Source organism: Acomys minous, assembly GCF_964271855.1.
Source record: "Acomys minous genome assembly, chromosome: 9".
NCBI classification, from domain to species: domain Eukaryota; kingdom Metazoa; phylum Chordata; class Mammalia; order Rodentia; family Muridae; genus Acomys; species Acomys minous.
Window position 1 is genome coordinate 97,775,827 of NC_140490.1, and position 21,752 is coordinate 97,797,578.

Below are 21,752 nucleotides of genomic sequence, written 5' to 3' on the forward strand. Positions count from 1 at the left end.
GAAAAAAAAAAGGTGTATGCGTGTGCGGGGGTGGGAGTTGGGGCTGTAAGTAAGATGGGGGAATTTTAAAAAAGAAACTCAAAGCAGTAGGAGTTGTCGTCGAAAGGGGATTTTGCTTTTCCATTATCAACACAAAAGTCGAGTCTGACCTGTGAGGCCCGGTCGGTTCTGTTGCTCTTATGCTCCTCGACTCTTCCTGCTCCTGACCCCGTGGGCGGTCTCTCCACAGCGCCGTGACAGAGATCCTACATGGGAGAACATCCCTTCAGCTTCAGAGGGAGGCGCACAGGAAGGGCTGGGTCTGTGTGCACACAGCCACGTGCTTCTGACACACCTCATAACACCTCTAACGCCCACCTTACCTGGTTCCTCTCATAATCTGACGGGTCGCAGGATGCGAAGGGATGGATGCATTTTCTGTCACGTTTACACCAGGCACAGCCAGTTCCGATACATGCTGGGCATCTAGCAACATGGGAAAACCAACTTAATTCCTGTATTTTGGGGGAACTGTTCATATCCTAGGATTTTCCCTCTGTGGTGCTACATGTTAAGAACGTAAGTGAATAAGAATACTAATAGTAATAACAATAAAATCTTTGGATAGTCTAGGATGGACAGGGAGAAAGGATGGTCCTTGGAGGTTGGAGTAGAGTAACGCTTTGTGCCCTTCTCTGGGAAGCCCTGTAAGTCGACAGACTGTCATCACATGCACAGAGGTGTTGCCATGGAGACCTGAAGCTGGGGTCACCTGCTGGTCTGTTGATAACGGGGGGGAGGGGGGGGCGGGGGACCACAGAATCTGATTCTGAACCTGGTTGCTATTTGTCCACCCTCAGGTAAAGCACCCTAAAGATAGATCCTCCCTTCCCTACTGCCACTCAGCAGCTCAGCAAGCCTTCGTGCGTGCGCAGGAGCAGCTGTGCTGCCAACCACACTGAGCACTACCTGGCGGGCAGAGAGGGCGGGGCGCCGCTCTTGGCTTTACAACAGAGGACGGAAGACCCCTGTCTGCTAACCGAAGGAGCCATTGCGCGTGGGTAACTGTGGAGGATTTGAGGAGCATGCGTAAAGAGCGGGTCAGAGCTGAGGATGAGATGGTAGTCATAGAAGAACGATTTGTTGCTGGGCTGGAAACTGTCCATGGGATTCCAGAAGAAACCTTACAAGGAGGGAGGGGCACCTAGGCTGGTGCTCATATACGCTCCAGAGGGCCTAGCGTACAGAGAGGGTAGTTTCCTGAGGGCAGAAACAGATTTCCTTTCAGGGAAGGAGCCTCTCCCTCAAGCAGCTCCCTAAAGAGGCACTGTCCCTGGTTGGTGGAGCTGGCTCTGAAGTCTGGCTCTTCTATACCTGGCCGTGGGACCTGGAGTAAGTCATTTGCCTGGGTGCTACAGAGAGCCATCTTTAAATCTGCCTTGCATTCATAAGTTCTATTTCACTCTCTCTTCCTTTTTCCTGTTTGCTGAGTTGAAAGCTTGTTTGCCTTGATTTTTTTAAAAAAAATTTCATTTTTTATTTTATAGCCTAATCGCAGCCTCCTCCCCACTCCCACTCGCGCAATCCCACTGTCACGCCCTAATCCCTCATTCTCCCCTCCCCTTCTCCTCACAGAAGGGGAGCCCCCCCACCCCCGCCCCAGGAGTGCTAAGCTACCCTGATGCATCAAGTCCCATAGGGTCTAAGCGCATCCTCTGTCAGAGGCAGTCGGTCCCTAATCTCATTGTTAGGGGACCCACATGAGGACTATGTCGCAGTTCTGCCACGTATGTGCAGGGCGTCTCGGTTCAGCCCACGCATGCTTTTTGGTTGGTGGTTCCGTCTCTGTGAGCCTCCGTGGGCCCCAGTTTACTCTGTAGATCTTCTTGGGGTGTCCTTAAACCCATCCGGCTGCTTCAACCCTTCCTCCCATTCTTCTATAAGAGAGTTGAAGGCTTTCAAAATAACAAGATTTCTATTTTCCTTCCCTAAATTTATTCTGTTTCTTAGATATCACTGACTTCCCGTTTGTGGGACCTTCCAATGCACGTCTTTGGTGAAGATGATGTAACACAATCTGAATTCACTTTCCCTACAGCGATTCCTCGGCCAGACGGAAAGCCGCTCTCATGTGCTGTTGGCCAGTCACACCCGAGAGTGAACAGCAGACCTCTGATAACCCAGCCCCTCTACATGTCCTCTGTCGCAGCTTCAGAGGGTGGGCCTCTGACAAGTCTATTTTCCTCTGTCTTCTCTCTGCTTTAGGAAGCCAGGAGGGAGCTGTGGTCCAAACCCAAAGGGTTCGTAACTGAATGGGGCCACTAATGATAATAGGGTAGCTAAGCGGCAGAACACTTCCTTCGCGTGCTCAAGGCCCAGAGTTCGATTCCCTGGCACCACAGAGAACAAGATGAGTGTGCCATTTTGGTGAGGGAGATTCCATCTTCTCCTCACGCTCAGGTCTTATTACTCTGGCCAAGAAGCCATTTGCATTATGGGGGGGCCTAGTGATCCCCCTTTATTTGGTCCTTACTTCAGGGGTCCTCTAGCTCTGGGGAAAACGCCTTTCCCTGTTGATAGGGACACGTAGGCGCATGCGCGCTCCCCTCAGCTGCTCCAGTTTTCTTGTTAGGGCTTGAATGAGCGAGCACAGCTTATTACCTCAGTGGCTCTCCTAGCTCCCGTTAGGCCATGCTCCAAAAGGCACTTCGGAAAGTTCTAGCCCTCAAAAGAGTTCTCGAGGAAATTGAGGAGTAGAACAAATAAATTAAAAGCAATGAGAACGTTTAAGCGTCGAAGCTGATCGCTTACTCTTTCAGCGACGCACAGTTGGTAAAGTTGAATCTTTCTGATAAGTTCCAGGTCGGGAAGGAGAAGGTCGCGCTGATCACTAAGACATCTGGAGGGAAAGAAGCGGGAAAAGAAGTCATTTACGGCGGGTTCCTGCCACAGTCGAGCGTAGCTGCAAACGCAAAAATAAAGAAAGAAATATTCTTGCCTTTTCTACATAGAGGGCAGGGGCGTGCCAGCTGTTCACCAACATTTCAATCAGTAGGTGGCTCCTTCCCTGTGGGCCATTCATGCCACGCAGCCGCGGTGCACAGCACAAGCCTCCAAACAGACTGAGCCTGACTCTAGCGCTCCAAGGCTCCCACAGATAATCACCGGGAAAAGCCATTTTACAGCCCATTTACAGCCCATGCTCTCGCTGGGATCACTACCTCAGCTTGTAATTGGCCAAGGCACGAGAATGAAACAAGTCATCGAACAAGAAGGGCCTAGGATGTGAACGCCAGCATGGCAGAGAAGAAACCCCGGCACCTTCAGGAAAAAAAATCCATACCCTGCAAATATTTACCTAACAAACCCTCAACATCCTTGGGGTCAGGCTCAATGATCTCCTTGGAGTCAGCTGCTGTCAAATGAAGGTTTTCTGGCTTGCTTTGGAAAAACCATATCCATTGGTTGAAAGAATAAAAACGGGGAGTGGGGGGGGGAGGCTAAAAACCTATGCAAAGTCAGCAGTTGAGAAATGCTCCTTTGGTATCTCTTAAACCTTGATGCTGGGTCTTGAGGCAGCGTTACTCCAACCCAGCTGTCGATCAGAATCACAGGGGCTTTAGGGAAATACCCATACCAGGGCTATTGTCCAAGACTCGATGACTCAGCAGATCCGAGGTCGCTCTTGGAGCCTGTATATTGTAATGCCCCTCCCGACAGAGTGAGTATACAGACTATCCTTTGGGTACCATGGTCCACAGCAACACCCTTCAAGTCCTATTACACCCAAGCAAAGACCAGTGCTAACACAGAGGGATTACTATCCTCGTATGTACAGGAATTCATGGGGAATAGTATATTGGGCTTATTAAATGGAGGTCTTGACATCTCGAGAACTGACCTGACTTTGGGGATGAAGGACATCCCCAAGTTCCTCCCCTGAAGCTTTACCAGTGTGCTGTTCACAAAGCCTAAGGATTCTTGCGCGGAGATGCTTCTCTCCAGCACAAGGACTCACTGGGAGGGCTAGAACCCCATGTAACATTCTGCTCACGTGAAGTGGGCTTATGTGAAATGATAATCTCCTGTTCTGAAGACAAGGAGGTCTGGAGGGCTGACATGACCTCTCGGCAGGAGCACCTGAATAGACACTTGATGCATGTTAGTGCAACGAACACATGGCCATTCAGCACCGAGGGACTCTCGGGGAAAATACATTTCCATAGAATTGACAAGTTGCCCAGGGAGGATGCCTACAGAAGTCGGACTTTACTGAGCGCCAACCGTGCCCAACACTTCGGAAACCTCACAGGGAAATAAATATTCACGCTATGCCCTCTGGAAGCACTTGCAGTCCTCCTAGGAGAGGTAAAATGGCCAAGGTGAAGATGTCACAGAAGTCAAGGGGACACCATGTGAGCGGTGTGGACGCCATATAGCGTTTGGGTGCAGGATAGGGGTGCCTGTGGGGAACCAGGGTGTGACGGAATGACTGGGAAGGCTGGAGCAGGAGCAGACTAGCAAGGCTGTACAGGAGAGGTGACCTTTCTCCAGTGATTCAAAATATATAGGAAACAGGACTTGATAGTAGGGGTAAGGCCAGCCAAAATAGACCATGAAACTAGATGCAATGGTGTGTGTGTATGTGTGCGTGTACATATGAATATACATACATATAAAATTCTAGCACTCAGGAGACTGAGGCAGGAGAATCTGTTGCGTATCGAGACACTGTCTCAACACTCACTCAAACACACACACACACACACACACACACAGAGTGAGAGAGAGGGGGCGGGGAGGGAGCCCACCAACTAAATTTTATCAATGGCTTTAGGTAGCTGAGCACAAAAAAGTGGACAATTGAATTTGTTGCATTCAGCCAAGGGTAGGGGAAGGGACACCAACTGTTGGAGGCTCTAGTGCCACCAGTTAGCTTTAGAAGTCTGTCTTGGATACTTCAGAGTCATATTTTACATGTGACCAAGATTTGCATCTTTAACGACCCAGTTTAACCAGAAGTGCATTTTAAAGACTGCATACTAGTGACAAAGGTAGAAAACTGGTAATACTTTTAAAGCATCCAGGCCCAGTAGCTGCAAGGGATAATAGTACATCATGCCTCTGACTTTCGTACCACATTCCTTCCTGAGTGGTGAAGGGTCACCTGAGTACTTTGGCCTCACAGGTCGGTAACACCCTCAAACATTTTTATTTGGGAATTAAAAAACTCAGTTTGATAGTGTTACGAAGTGGGGCTTCTGGGAAGTAGTTAAATCATGAGAAGGTCATCCTGGTGAATGGCATTGTGTCTTTATAAGAGAGGGTGGGGCACTGTCATCAAAGCAGAGAGAGAGAGAGAGAGCCTTTCTCAGGCAGCGAATCGTCCGACGCCCTCATTGGGAGCCCCCAGCCTCTGGAACTATGAGCAGTAAATTTCTGCTTGACCACTCATCACTCAATACTAACTCTACTGCTCACAAGCATCTCACACAGCTCCGATATGACCACGCCACACATCCCAGGACACCTCCACCATCACCTTAACCCTTTCAAGTCTTTTCCATCTTAACAGACTCGGGAATCCTCTGTTGAGCCCTCTCTTCACACCCATCTGCCTCTAATCCCAGCCCTCTTATCTGGATCGCTGTGATGGCTTTTCTATTAGGTGCTCTTTAGGAACTGAGGGTTTCGGTCGTTTGTTTTCCTCCATGTGTCACCAGGCATCTCTGCATCCACTCGCTAGAAACTTGCTGATTACAAATAGACTCACTGGCCAGACACAGTTCTAGGAACAGGCATGAACTTCTCAAAGTTCCTGCCCCTCGGGGCTTACCTGCTAGTCCAGCAGGAGGGATAGACAACCCACGGGTGTGTCTTTCTGCTAATGAATCTGACTACGCAGCTTGCAGCTTAGACCTCCCAGGATGGACCCATTGTTTCACAGGGCCTTCTGTGGTCCCCTGGCTCCCCTAGTGTCCAGGCTGCCCCTGCACCTACCCCACTTTCCTTACTCATATATAGAGCCTTTTTTCGTTCTTCAATCTAAGCCCTTTTCTCTTCATATAGCACACAAGCTGGTCTCTGGCTAGAATACCTTTTCCTTTCTCTCTGGCTTAAAGTATCCTCATCCTTCTAAGATTGATACCAATCACTCCAGGAAGAGATCCTTGCCCGCCTCAGCTGTGGTGGTTTGGATGAAAATGGCCCCATAGGCTCATAGGGACCAGTGCTATTGGGAGGGTGTGGCCTTGTTGGAGAAATTATGTCCCTAGGGTGGGCTATGAGGTCTCACAAGCTCAAGCAACACCTAGTGCGGCACACTGTCTCTTCCTGCTGCCTGTGGATCCAGATGTAGACCTCTCAGCTCCTTCTCCAACACCATGTCTGCCTGCACGTGTGCCATGCTCCCCGCCATAATGATGACGACGGACTGAGCCTCTGAAACAGGAAGCCAGTCCCAGTGCAATGTTTCCCTTAAAAGAGCTGCCATGGCCATAGTGTCTCTTCACAGCAATGGGACCTTAAGACACTAGATGCCTTAATGGCTATAGGTTCCCAGAATCTATATATTACATCATACCCCTACATTTATACACTACGGTGTAACCCTAACAGGTTATAAGGATTCTGAAGCAAGGGTCAGCTTAATCTGTCTGCAGGTTCCCATGACCCCAGATGTTCAGACTTCCTATGAGAATGAATGAATGGATGAGTGAATGAATGAATGAATGCAATGAACGTATAAGAATCAGCCCAGTGGTCTCTGGCTTTCTTAAGCTCTCCTAACCAACGCAGCCTCCTCCATCTCTCCCAAGCCACATCAGAGTGGGAGGTGCTGGGGTCGACACAGGAGACGGAGCAGGTGTGAAGACCTAGGTGGGAACCAGAGGTAGCAGTAGAGTGACAGAGACAGGAAAGGGAACTATCCCGATTGCTAGTAACTGAACTCCGACGGTGCTCTTACTCCCTGACTTTCTAACAACGCGCAGAGGAATCCACGTACTGTAGCTGGGTCTGTTGGGGATGTTGCAGGCACAGGTCCGGTTCAGCTGGCTTCTCCCCTGGCAGAGCAGCTTGCCCGTGTCTGCGTTCTTCACCACGCACTCCGAGTGTCTTGCGGAGACACTTCCCACAATGGTCACCGTGGTCTGTGCAGGGGGAGGAGAAAGACACACATCATGCGGTTTGTTTTCTATCCTTGCTAATCCCCCCTGAAGCCTTATGGGAAATCACCTGTAGACCTGTGTGGTAGTTTGAATGAAAATGGCCCCATAGGCTCAGAGGGACTGGCGCTATTAGGAGGTGTGGCCTTGTTGGAGTAGGCGTGGCCTTCGTTGGAGAATGCGCACCACTAGGATGTGGGCTCTGAGGTCTCAGAAGCTCTAGCCAGGCCGAGTGCGGCTCACTGTCTCTTCCCTGCTGCCTATGAATCGAGATATAGACTTCTTAGCTCCTTCTCCAGCACCACATCTACCTACATGCCGCCATGCTTCCCGCCATGACGAAACTGTAAGCCAAGCCCCAGTTAAATGTTTTTCTTTGTAAGAGTTGCCGTAGTTATGGTGTCTCTTCACAGCAATAGGAACCCTGACTAAGACAAAATCTGCCACAGGAAGGAGAGTTTCCCTAGGGAGCGGGTGTAAAGAAAGATGCCTTTGACCACGTTTCAGCTCTATATATTTGTATTATCAACTTTTAAGAACTCTCTGCACCGTGTAGATATTAACCCTTATCTGTCATATTTCTGAAACATGTTTTCTCATAATCTACTGTCTGCCTTTGCTTTTGTTTATACAATCTCTTACCTTATACAGCATCTCTTTATGTAATCACGTAGATGGGTATATCTTGTTCTGTTCTCGTTTCGACTATAAAATGCTTCCTAAACCCTAGCCTTCAGACAAGGATTAAACTGTTCCACCATCCTTATCGTTTTATTTATTTTTTTATCTTTTACTTTTAGTATAGGATAAAAGTCCAATTTTATTTGTATACAGATGGCGAATTAGCTATGTTCTAACCATTTACTAAACAACAAGACCTCTTTCCCCACTAAACCAAGGTTATCACTTCAGAAAACTTTTTAGATTTATTCATGTGTATGAATGTATTATCTGCACATCTGTATATGCACCTGTATGTGTCTGGGGCCCATGGAAGTCAGAAGGCACCGTCCCCTGGAACAAATGGTCATGAGCTGGCAAGCGTGCGCTGGGAACCAAACCAGCAACAAGTGTTCTAACTGCTAAGCCGTTTCCTCAGCCTTCAAGATATCTGTCTTAGTTAGGGTTTGCTGTGAAAGAAGACACCATGACCGTGGCAACTCTTCCAAAAGAAAACATTTAATTTTTACAGGTTCAGACATTATCATCAGGGTGGGAAGCACGGCAGCATGCGGGCAGACATGGTGCTGGAGCGGTGGCTGAGAATTTTACATCTTGATCCAGCAGCAGCAGCAGCAGCAGCAGCAGCAGCAGCAGCAGGAGGAGGAGGAGGCTGTCTAACACACTGGGAATAACTTGAGCAGCCCACCTCGGCAGTGACACACTTCCTCCAACAAGGCCACACCTCCTAATGGTGCCGCTCCCCATGGCCAGGCATTCAGACACATGAGTCTGTGGGGGCCACTCCTATTCAGACCACCACAATATCCTCTTTGTGGTGCGCACACCAACATATTTGGAATCCGCTTCCTAAAATACGCCGTTCGAACATCCATTGACCTACTTCCATCCCAGTGTCACTAAGTTTTTACTGCTTTAAATGTCTGATAAGGCAAATGTCTCCTTATTTATCTCTACTTTCATAGGAACTCCTAGACATCATTCATCTGTCTGAGATGTACAATTATCTCATCCAAAAGACGTTGGGGTGACTTGTGCGTGCAACTGAAACAGCAAACGTGTACATTCATTTCATCAAAACATGCATCTCCACATTTCTAAGCATTCGCATCCAAAGACAGGATTTTTATTTTCATTCGAATGGCTCTAGTTCACAGTTTATTTAAGAGGGTGTTCCCAGATCTTCCGGGTGTTAAGGTACCCTTGCCACCTCTTTATTACTTCCAACGAATGCTATCAGACAATAATAGCTCAATCTACTTTTAAAATTAGCTATGGTTAACTGGGTGGTTAAATACTTGATGAGATTTACAGGAAGAGTGTTTTCTGAGTGTCTGTGTCTGGGCAGAGGCGTAGTGTGCATGTAGAAGGAACGAAAAGAAAGTCTTGAAATGTCAAAGTCCGAAAGCAAGTTTCTCCAAATGAGACGTCCAAAGAAACAAGGCAGCCAGTTCTGCTGTCAAGAAAGGAAGTTAAGGAATTGAGTGATAGCGGATGCACTGGTGTCAGGCATAGGAGGGAGCCTGGGAGGGAGAGTGGGAAGCTAGAGAGGAAGATGAGGTGACCCTTTCACCTGGGGTGGGAGCAATGACCTGGGCCACCTGGACCAGGGCCACTCCGCTCAGCCTTTTTATTCTGCCACCCAAGTCTCTGCTGTCTCTCTTGGTCCCGTTAGCTTGCTGAGTCTCTACCCTAAATCTCTCCATTTTTTCAAAACAATTGTGTTTACGGTCCATGGAAATCATGCTGGGAGAAGGCAAGTTCTCTCAGCCCAAGTGCAACTGGCCTGAAGTCGAAAGATCTATAGGAGACATTTTCTACCTATCTCTGATACTGTGGATTGGACCCAAAGGCTTGTACAAGCTAGGCAAGCACTTTTCCTCTGATCTACATAAGCCACCCAGCTGACTTCATCTGTGATCCTCCTGCCTCAGCCTTCTGAGGAGCTGGGTTACCAGGCGTGTGCCACCGCAAGCTCTAGAAGACACAGGCACAGGAATGAGCTCCAAACCATTCTTGCTAGCTCATCTTCACGGGAGGCTGAACCCTCAGGCGTGCTGGCTTTCTTTACCCTATGATTCTATGGCGCACACACGCTGGCGCACAACTACGTATTTCTTATATTCCCTTGATCAGTTCAACAAGAGTATCAGAAGGGATTTTCTAAATCCTGTTTTCATCAGCTCTTTAATCATTCCCTATTTCCTTCCAGTCCTCGCACAAAATTTTCACAAAACTGAAACCATTCTGCTTATTTACTCTATAAATAAACAGCAAGCTCCTAACATGGCCAAATGCTGCACAAGGCAGTAAATAACCAAGCAAGGCAAACAGCTGCAGTCCTGTCCTTTGAGAGTTTACAGACTAACGGACAGACGGACATCCCACTAGACTCAGACTGGAGGGTCACATGGCATCAAGAGACGACAGAGGCCCAGACTACAGGGGCACAGTGAAATGGGAAGAGCTGGACGGATTCGAGCAACAGTTTGTAGGCACGATGAACAGGACTAGAAGCAAGGATGCGAACGTGGGGGGTTGGCGAGGAAGTTGATGGATGAAGGCTGACACGGGACTTGCTGAGGGAGTGGGAAATGTAGAGAGGAAGGTCACGATTTCAATTTTGACTATTTCTCAAGTTCAAGATCCTTGCAGGACATCAAAAGGATCTATCAAGATAGGCCTGAAGGTCAGAGGATAAATATGGGCTAGGCACAAAGGAGATATAAACATACAGGTGATATACAAACCATGGAAGCAGATAAGATTGTATGGACAAGGTATAGTAAAAAGATTGGGTCCAAACTCGGCATGAGATATCGATTTAAGAGTCCACAAGACGCGATGCAACATCGAGTTTGGAACATCAGGAGAAATGGAGAGGCTCTGTGTAGTTTGAATGTGAATGGCACTCATAGGATCATATATGTGAATAATTGGGCACCAGTTGGTAGAATTTTGGGGGGGAAGGGATTAGGAGGTGTGGCCTTGTTGAAGGAGGCGTGTCACTGGGAGTTTGGAAGCTGTTAGTACCATCAAGCCTTTACTCCATCACTCTCTGAAACCATAAGCCTAATTAAAGGCTTTATTTCTAAGTTGCCTTGGTCATGTTATTTCGGTCACAGCAATAGAAAAGTAACTAAGACAGGGTGTGTCATGCAAAAGGCAATGGGCGAGGAAGTTTCAAGAACGCTCCCAATCAAGCCTGTTGGGATGACTCAGTGGTTCAGAGTGCTTACTCCACAATCATAAGGACCGGTGCTTGGGTCCCAGCACACACTCACAAAGTGCTGGGCATCCCTGCAGACGCCTATAACCCCAGCGTCAAGCCAAGCGGCCCCACAAGGATCACTGCTGCTTTCCAGCCTAAGCCAAGACTATGTGAGCCCCAGGTTCAGGGAAAGACCCGATCTCCAAGGAACAAATGGAGAACGGTAGAAGAGGAAACCTGCTGCCCTACTGTGGCCTCGAGGCATGCGCAGCAACACACAAACATTCGATATACACTTATAAGTGAGTAAAATACATACATAAATTTCTAAAAAGAACACTGCCAACCATCCTAGTATGATACGGACCTTAGGATTGGCTACATGGAGGTCAGCAGTGACCCTAGCAAGAACAGGGTCAGGGAAACACTGAGGCAGGAGCCAGTTGGGGTTAGTCTGGAAATAGGAGACAGCACATTGCTTCAGGTACAGCAGGAGGAGCTCAGAGCCAGACAGGCAGTGTGTGTGTGTGTGTGTGTGTGTGTGTGTGTGTGTGTGTGTGTGTCCCTGCATTCCAGGTTGAGTGTGGCTAAAAAAATAAGAAATGTTCCATAAGCTTGGATGTGTGAACACTTGGTCTTGGTGTTGGTGACACTGTTTGGGGGAAGAAGTTCATTACTTGGTGGTGTTGGTGTTTGGTGGTGGGCTTTGAGATTTAAAGTATGGCACCATTTTTTTTTTCTCTCTCTCTCTCTCTGTCATGGTTACAGCTCATAGGTGAGCTTCCAGCTTCCCACCCCTGCCTACCATCTGTTGCTATGCCACCAATCCGCCATCACAGACTCGTTCTGATGTCTCTGGATCCGTAAGCCCAAACTAACTCTTCCTTCTCTAAGTTGCTTTGGTCATGGCAGTTTTCTATCACAGCAACAGAAAAGAAACTAAGAGAGCTTCATAAACCCAGTATGAGAATCCTTCCTAGATTCGTGGCCTGTTCTTGAAATAGGCGAACAAAGAGGGAGGATGCTGCAGTGTGTCAGATAGGATACAGGGCATGGGTGGAATGCCAATTAGACTGCAATAAACACCGGGCGGAAGAACTCACTGCTGTAGAATATTCCAGCATGTTGACATACAAGTACTTTATTTTACTTAACTTTTCTCCTTATCGCCAAACAGGTTTCTAATGCTATAAATGCTACTGCTTATGCGTAGGGTTTTCTTCTTTCAAGTTGCTCCCTTGGATTCTATGCCTGGAATTAGCGATTTAAACAAACTGAATATATTTATTACTTTTGAAGCCGACTGCCAAATCGCTTTCCTCCTTTCCAAAAAGGTTGTGCTAATTGGCATCAGCAACACTGGGTGTTAGCATAACTTATTATTGCTTTAATTTGTATTTATTTCATAACTAGCAAGGTTGAACCTATTTCCATATTTACAGCTACTTTCCTGAACCTGCTCTCTGAGAACGTATGCCTTTGACCACTTGATTTTTGGTGTCTTAATCTTTTTCTTTTTCTTTTTTTTCTCTAGCTTTATTGTCTTAAGAGATTTGGGCTATGGCAAATACTTAGCAGAAGCATATGCTTTAGTTAATTCTTTTTTTTCCCTTTTGTATAGATTTTTTCTGCCAGTATTGGGGTTTAAAGCGGGGATTTTCACACGCTAGGCAACACTTCCACTGCCGAGCCTACTTCAGCCTACGATTGCTTTATAAGTAAACTGTACGGATATTTTTCTTTTGTCATTACTACTTCAGAGCTAAGAAAATTAGCATACTTTGAAATTATGTGATGTTTGATTCTATCTTCTGTGGATTTTTAAAAATATAAATTACTTAATTATCCTAGATTTTCCTTATATTTTTAAGGACTTTATTTTCTTATTTACATTTACGTGTGTGAGAGAGAATATGAGTGTATGACGTGTGTGTGTGTGTGTGTGTGTGTGTGTGTGTGTGTGTGTGTGTCCCCATAAAGGCCAGAAGAGTGTCAGGTCCCTTGGAACTGTGGTTACAGGTGGTTGTGAGCCACTCAGTGTACAGCTGAGTTTTGGTCCTCTGAAAGAGAAGTAAGTGCGTAACTTGCTTAACTGCTGAGCCATCTCACCAAACCTGAATTCTACTCTTACATTTAATGTACATCAGGAAGTGAATGTTTCCATAACTTGTGAGTCCCTGCTTTTTAATAAAATTCTTCTAGCTGTTTTTATTTTAAAACATCTGATCTTGAAAATTCTTATACTTGTTTCTGAGTTGCATTCTATGGGTCTGCATCACTATTTTAAAATCAGAACAGATTGAGACTTACTGTTGCCATGCATCCAGCACTATATACATACTGTTCAAACATACAATATATTGTGCAATTATGTATTTGTTTATAGTTAAATGACATCCCTAATGCCTAAATAAACTTTAAAAAATACAGATTTTAGAATTCTAAATCAGCTCATATTATTCCAGATTAAAACCAGTATTAAAGAAAATCCCTATTCATTTTAAAATCTAGAAAAGTAAGTTGAAGTAATTTTTCCTAAGAAACATGGGATGTTTATGGGCCCACATAGATGTTTTTCCTACTTTCCAAACAGATATCTTCTACATGTTTATTTACACTCATGTTTTTAATTGATAGGGCTCTACTATGACACATTATATATAGGCTCAGTAGACCACTGTTCTGCTACCTAATTACTATCAGGAAAAAAAAATGGCTGAGATAAACTGTTGCAAAGCCAAAAGAAACCATCCTATTTTGGGTAACTGTCTCCAACAAGTGTCTCTTAGTGATTTTTAAGTAGCAGGAATGCACATTGTTTCTGAAGTTTATCCCTGAATACTTCTATTACTTTTTATAAGTGGCCTTTTTTTTTTTCAATGAATGGAAGTTGGAAGTGTGTTTGCCTGGCACACAGTATGACTGTTGATACCTGAGTATTAATTGAACATATGTAATTAGATTTATTCATTTGCATAATTTTTGATAATTTAAAAACCAGAGCGTCCTGCTAAGTGTGTGCTCTCCACCAGCTCACACCCTGCAATCCTAGAACAGCTTCTAAAATGAAATATATTTAGGACATATGCAACAACTTAGTGTTAGAAAACAGTGACATTTTTTCTGTATGTCATTCCAAATTATTTCTATTACTTGCCCCTCGTATGATTGGACAAGAGAAACTGTTGACAGAATCGGTGCTGGCTGAATTTTTAACTCTGCTTTGTGGAAGAGTCACTCTACCATCCCTCCAGGAATGAAGTTGCTTTGCAAAGAAATCCTTTCTATCCCCATATCTGTCATATGTTTTTTTATTATTATTATTATTATTATTGGTAAGCCATTTTCATATGTCACTGGCTCTCTTTGTATTTGTTTGTTGCGTTGTTCTTACGTATTGCGTGTATGTCAGGACAGCGGGACCACGTCTACATGACGGCAAAGGTTCAGCTTTTACTTGCCTTCCGTCTGCGTTATACTAGTCACTCAGCTGGGGAAGCCATGCTCACCATCAAGCATGAACACCTCCATACTAACCTCCGTGCCTGTGATGGCTGATCTCGGCTGTCAGCCCCACCCCCAATCTTCCCCCACCCCCCCACCCCTCACCCCCGCGTCTGGAATCAACTAATACCCAAGCGGCTGGGTGCACCTATGAGGGTCTTCTTGCCTGAATCTGAGGTCAGAAGACCCATCTAACATCTGAGCCACAGCTCCTGGTGGCAGCCCCTGTGAGAAGCTCTTGCTTTTTGCCTATGTGTCCTCACTCTTGCTGGCAAGCTCATCTATCCTGTTGCTGAGGCACTCCTTCGCTGCTATTAGAGCCTGCTTCCGATGGAGACTGAATAACAGCGGTTCTCTAGAACTTTCCTGAGATTCCAGCACCAGATTAAAGATATGCAGTCTCGTTGACTGAACAACTACAAGATCGGCCTTTTGGCTGGGAGACATCAATTTTTAAACTACCCAGACCATAGACCATGAAACATCCTTGCTCACTTCATCATACACACACATCTCTCTTTCTGTGCCCTCTTTCCTCCTTCCCTCCATTTCTACCTCTAAATTATGTTTCTTTAGAGGATCCTGACCAATATGATGCTCAAGTAATCACACAGAGGCACATGTGCAAAAACAGGACATTCCTGGTCAATAGCAGACCACTCTCTGCTTCTTTTTTCTTTCTTTTCTTTCCTTCTCCCCCCCCCCCCCCCGCTCCATTTGCTCAACAAAAACCTCAGAGAAACCCCTCCTAGACTAACAGGGACTTCTCTAATTAACTCTTTTAATTATGGATTCCTCGGTGAAGGTGAAGATAGCCTATTTTCTAGCTATTTCCTGTAAAGCGAGAATGCTTCTTGTGAACCAAGGTTCTATAATTTTTTTTTCTGTACCTCCAGAGGTACTAGAATGTTACCTACCAGTCATATGATGGACAGCTAGCAAGTGCTCTTTGGCCTTAGCTAATGGATTGCGCTGGGGACAAGCACAGATTGCCATCTATTAGGTAAGAGTCAGGCATTATTGAAACAATGACCCGAGGCTTTCAGGTAAGTCACAGATGGCCACAGAATAAGAAATATTTCGAAACACCATGATCAAGGGGAGTCAGGTCTGGGAATATGGCTAAGTGGTGATGCAGAAAAAGAGAAGAAAGGAGGAAGAGAGGGAGAAGGGAAAGGGGGGTGAGAATCAATCTTATCAATACTATTTTAAAACAAAAAACAAAAACATCCAGACATGGTGGTGCACGCCTTTAACCTCAGCACGCGGGAGGCAGAAGCAAGTGGATCACTGTGAGTTTGAGGCCAGCTTGGTCTACAAAGCCAGTCCAGGACAGCCAAGGCTAACAGAGAGATCTTGTCTTGAAAAAACAAAAAACAAAAAACAAAAAACCCCAAAACAAAACAAACAAACAAACCAACCAACCAAAGGAAAAAAAAACCTCAATCCTGAGCCAGAGAGTACAGCTGCAAGGTGGAGTGCTTGCCTTTGACATCCATAAGGTCTGAGTCCAATCCCTGAGACAACTTGGTTGGGAGAAGGAGGAGGGGGAGGAGGGGGAGGGGGAGGAGGAGGAGGAGGAGGAAGAGGAGGAGGAGGAGGAGGGCCGAGGCAGTTTCAAAGAGTAGCTAAAGTCAAAGTACCAAGTTATTGGGCTGAGGAGATGGTTCAGCAGGTAAGGAACATGTGGTCAACCCTGAGAGCCCAAAGTTGGAGGTCCAGCCCCCACATGGTGGAAGATAGGAACCCACCCTACTAATCCTCTGTGGCGTGCACAAGCACGTATAAGACAATAAAATGTACATTTTGAAAATTAAGTAAATTCTTTTGTTTTGTTTTGTTTTTGTTTTTGTTTTTGAGACAGGGTTTCTCTGTGTAGCCTTGGCTGTCCTGGACTCGCTTTGTAGACAAGGCTGGCCTCGAACTCACAGCAATCCGCCTGCCTCTGCCTCCCGAGTGCTGGGATTAAAGGCGTGCGCCACCATGCCCGGCTTCTAAATTCTTATCTCTGATTTGTAGACAGTGATGTAATAACTGTGTGAGACGACTCCGCTAGGGCCTGTGGTAAGCCACAGTGGGGACTCAGGGTTGGGGGGAGAAAGGGCTAGTGGTTGGCTGTGTGCAAGCTGTTTTGGCTTTGTTTTGTTTTGAGACAGTGTCTCGCTACAGAGTCCTAGATGGTCTGAAAATGACTATGGAACCCAGGCTGGTCTCAAACTTAAAGAGATCCTCCTGCCTCCGCCTCTTGAGTATTGAGACTACAGGCGTGCTCTACTACTCCTGACTCAGTCTAAGCATGTTTTGAAATGTTCTAGATGACATGTAAATGGTCATTTGGTTATATCACCCCCCTAGATAGGTAAGCTAACAGCAGCCCTTACAAGCGACTTTTTCTTACTATGCTAAGGTACAAAAGCATCCTTAAGGGTTGTTTTGATGACAAAGGAAAAACACCTTGCATGATCTTAACCATGCACCAGAGCCCTAAGGAGATCAAAGCATCAAAGCCAGCTGTTGTTTGTTTGTTTGTTTTGTTTTGTTTTTAGACCAATAAGAGAAGAATTTGACATACATTTGAGCCTATGTATGTATGGCTCAACTTCACTTCCCCTGAATCTGACCCACTGGCAGGGAGCTGGCAGGAGTTTTGGGGCTCACCCTCACCCCAGAGGACAGCAGAAAGTGAGAATAGCAAGGAACTTTCAATCCATGAGTTCTGATCAGTCATGACTTGAAAGCTTGGTTCTTTTATTATTTACCACTCATTAAATGCTCCGACTTTCCTTTATTAAATGTTAAATCATCTTAAGTGGCATGGTTCTTGCTATTTGAAATGGCAAAGTGAGAAGAGAAAGTGGCCCATTTCCTTGTTAATGTGGCATTCAAATAAAACACAGTGAGTGCAACAGACAGGTCAACCGGCTGCTGACGGGGACTCTGTCCAATTATTTGTAACACAAAAGCCATGATTAGGGAGAAAATGTGTTCTTCTTACAGCACCATGCAAGGAAGTGGATTCCTCTCGGGGCATGGCGGGCACGTGCACCGGGGAGTGCTCTGTTCCTGTGTGCTCACTGCGCCCTGTCTCTCGTGCTGTGTCAAGAGCTTTCCAAGGGACTCACTTCGGCACATCCCACTGCTTGACGCCTGCACAGGCAGTTGTTCAAAGACTGAACACAGCCATATGAAGACTGGCTGATCAGGATAAAATCCCACAGAGATCCCACATTGCAGGGATCTGCTCAAATCCAAGTCTGAACTTGTTTTTCTCCATTTTAAAAAATCAAGGTGGATTTCTGCTCTATCCAAAAAAAAAAAAAAAACAAAAAAACCAAAAAAACACACCATCTCTTTGATTTCAGCCACGGAAGGTCAGCTTTTACCTCGCAAGACGACAAACTCTGTAAGGGTGGGTTGCGCCAGGACCGGTTTATTACTGCATCCTTGGCACTTTGCAGACGGACGGCATCTGGCAGGCCCTCACCATTCACCAATGGAATGGATGGAGTCCTGTCACTACCCTATTTCATCACTAAAACATTTTCTTTATACCCAGAAGGAAGCTGTTATCATATAAGACAATATCATAAAGACAAATAAGAGTGTTTCCTCTTACCCTCTCTCTGAGGCTTCGAATTATCTGAATTTTAGGGCACTTTTTAGGTCCCGATGAAATATCCAGCCAGTTTTCAAAGCTCCCTGCATGTGTGCAATCTTCTCGAAAAGTGCACCTAAAAGACAAAATCAGAACAAAAGACACCAATTGATAAACTGAGTTTCAGTCAGTCAGTCAGTCAGTCAGTCAGTCTGTCTCTCTCTCTCTCTCTCTCTCTCTCTCTCTCTCTCTCTCTCTCTCTCTCTCACACACACACACACACACACACACACACACAGATACATACACTCATTCATTACAACTTTCTCATAACAGCAGTACAAAACCCTTCATATAGGAGCTATTGATCTTGAAATATAATAGGGATCAGACATTAAAATCATGAGAAGCAACAAAGAGATAGAGATGTGTGTGTGTGTACGTGTATGTGTGTATGTGTGTGTACATGTGTATGTGTGTGTGTGTGTGTTTCATCAAGTCTAGGAACAGAGGACAAACGCTGACAACATGTTGACCTCCTGGGCCATCTCTCAAAAGGACATTGTGAATACTTCCATCCAAAGCACATTCTCGCATGGACTCAGATAAAAAGTTCCCATGGAGAAATCCCTTAGAAGAACAGCCCAGAAAAGGTTTACATTTTGTATACAATGTAGATCTGCAATGCATTTAGCCAGAATACCAACCTACTAGTGATTCATTTTGTGTTAAAAAAAATAATAATAAAGCTACTGTTCTATGCTTTGCAACATGACGATTAAATGAAAATATTTCAAGGGCAGAGTCTGCCCAAGAATATGATAAGACATTCCGTAACCATCTGCTCCAGAACATTTATTTAGACAGATACCAAATTATATCAAAAGATATGAGCAAAACATTTTGCAAGGCCACTTTCCCAGGTCAGCCAGCTCCAAGGACGGCCCAAATAAATCATAAGATGTGGCCAGGGCCATGTACTGATAAACAGATGCTCTCAAACTGTGATCACTGCCCTCCTGGATGTCACTCTAGGTCACATTAACTTACCAGATGGGCCACCAATCCAATGAGAAGGAATACCAAGTACCAATATAATCTTCAAATGGTGCCGTCCCATACAGACGCTCCAGGGACCAATATGGAGTAAATTACCATACTATACCCCATTCACACGAAGATTAAAATGAAAGTGAGCGTGAGTTAACAACCTTGAATTTAAAAAAGAAAACTAAAGACTCTTAATTCACGAGATTCCAACACATCTCAATGGTGACAGCCATCACTGAGGGGGGCAGTGCAATTATGAATGGGCCAAACAATACAGCTGACTCCAAAGGATAATGGTGACAGCCATCCCTGAGGGGGCAGTACAATTATGAATGGGCCCAAACAATACAGCTGACTCCAAAGGATTCTATTTCTTCTTCCTCCTCATCCTCTTTTTAATTATTAACCATCTAGGCCTTGTGGCTTTTCTCTTTGAGTTTATGTGCTCATTTGAATATGACAGATACAGAACAGGAAGTTGGTGAGTTTCACTAACCGCCACCCACAAGTACTCTTAGCTTGTCACCTACCAGAGAGACGTGGGCTCCCTGGGAGCACATTTGTGTCCCAACTCCCCCTACATCTGTGTCATCCCTTCCCCAACTTCATAACCAAAGGGGTTTTCATTAGCGATTCTCCAAGGCCGTAAATCTAACTGACCCATGATGCCTCACTCGTCCGTCACGGACGTTAAGTTCAAATTAAACCTCTCTCAATGTCAGAGGGAGTTTGCAAGCACTGCGGCTCTGGAGCACAGAGAATGACAAGGCTGGTTCCTTATTTGTATCTGAAAAAGAGCATGGCTGCCGAATACTCCCTGCCTCTCCTGTGCCCTCTGGTTTGTATCAGGGCACTTCCTGTGCCTAGAGGAAAGAAGGGGAGAAAAATTAAGCCAATTCCACAGAGCTTGGAGTACAAATATTTTTTGCAGCCTCTTAATGTTGACTGGGAGTCAAGGCCTAAGGCTGCCAAAAAAACAAGTGTAAAATATTTCATACAAATAGTGCTACAATTTGCCAATTTGTAGGCAGGGGGGAAAAAAAACCAACCCCGTCGTGCCACAGACTTATCACTCCCTTTTCTGAACTATAGCATTTCTCGTCGGAACCACACATTTTGGTATTTAATCATATGCTGCCTTGAGTTACAACTTAACTGTTTCATATGTCCATGCCATTTCTCCCAGAGAAGCGCTAAGCCCCTGAAAGGGAGGGACGGTATTTTCATGTTTCCTTAGCAAATCCCTCGGCATCTGCCAGCACGAGATGCAAATACGAGGCTTTCGATAAATATGTCTGAATGAATTAATGAAATATGAAATCTCTATAGGTCTGTTCTGCTGGTGAACCAACTTTCTAGAGATGTGACTTATGTTTGATTCCTCTTTGCAGCAGAGAGACTAATTTTCACATAAACCAAAAGTTTGGAGCTGAAGATCAAATTAGGAGTTAAGGTTAGTTAGTTTTGTTTTTGTTTTTGTTTTTTTTAAGAAAGCAAGAAAACATATATAATGGGCCGTTCAGTTCCTATTCCCCAAGAAATAAAACCTAGTGGTGTCGCACATCTAAACATAAATTCTTTGTTTATATAAGAAAATCATTTCTGAATTTTTTTTTAAACTCTCATTTCTTGCCCTTCACTTCTCTTTCTGGCAGTTTAGAAAAAGAAAAGAAAAGAAAAGCAAGCCACAACATCAAGAATGTGTAAGCAGATGGTCAACCAACAACAGTATCTTATTACTTCTCAAACATTGCAGATTGTAAAACCTCGGCACATTTCTGAAGGAGGGAGGGCAGAGCTTAGATCTCCTACATCTAAGTAAACAAAACCAGGGGCTTTGAGATGATTTCTTTTGAAAATTATTCCTTAGTCTTGTGGATCAATCAAGGAAAAGAGGCCAAATGAATAAATCCTCAAGCCATCCCCGGAATGACATGGAAATATCATCGTTAGGCATGGCATTTGGTGAGGCTCCCCCATAGCGAGCCACTCGCACCACTCTTGATAAGCAGGTTCTCCCTTCCCTATGCTTCTCCCCACCTCCACCCCCCACCCTCCCACCAAGCCCCTGTAGGGTCTCATGTACACCAAGGTGGCCTTGAAAAATCACAATGTAGGAGGCCAAAGATGACCTCAGACGTCTGATTCTTCTGCCTCCATCTTCCAAGTGCTAGAATTACAAGCAAGGGCCTCATTTCCATTTTTTGCCAGGTCATTTTGGATAGGAGGAACGTTGGAGTCATCTTAGCACGAGTGTATCCCGGAGAAACTGTCAGGGTGTGTATACGTACTCTTTGCTTAGGCTAGGGCACTGGCCCCTCCTCTTTTAAAAGTCTACCTTATTCCATTCCGTGCAGCTTTTACAGAACTCGTGCAGCTTTTACGGAACCCCCAGACCCATATTATTTATAAAGAATAGAGATTTATTTCTTAAGAAGCTGGTTTGGCCAAGACTCGGAGCTTGACTCTGGCAAGGTGCCTCTGGCTGTTGTCACTCAATGGAAGAAGGCAGCAGCTTAAGAGGATGTCTGAAAAGACACTGAATCCACAGGCTCCAGCCTTTTCC

The 21,752-nt window shown here is 45.4% G+C and overlaps 1 protein-coding gene across 1 annotated transcript in view; it reads right to left on the minus strand.

Moving 5' to 3' along the window:
* PLXNC1 (plexin C1) overlaps window positions 1-21,752 on the minus strand; it is a 157,050-nt gene that overhangs the window by 73,814 nt on the left and 61,484 nt on the right. Inside the window, exons 5-9 of the mRNA XM_084796334.1 lie at window positions 18,158-18,272; window positions 6,986-7,130; window positions 2,791-2,878; window positions 363-465; window positions 150-245 (exon numbers count right to left, since the gene is read on the minus strand). Of these exons, the coding sequence (XP_084652460.1) occupies window positions 150-245; window positions 363-465; window positions 2,791-2,878; window positions 6,986-7,130; window positions 18,158-18,272 (547 nt within the window). The remainder of the gene's footprint in view (window positions 1-149; window positions 246-362; window positions 466-2,790; window positions 2,879-6,985; window positions 7,131-18,157; window positions 18,273-21,752) is intronic.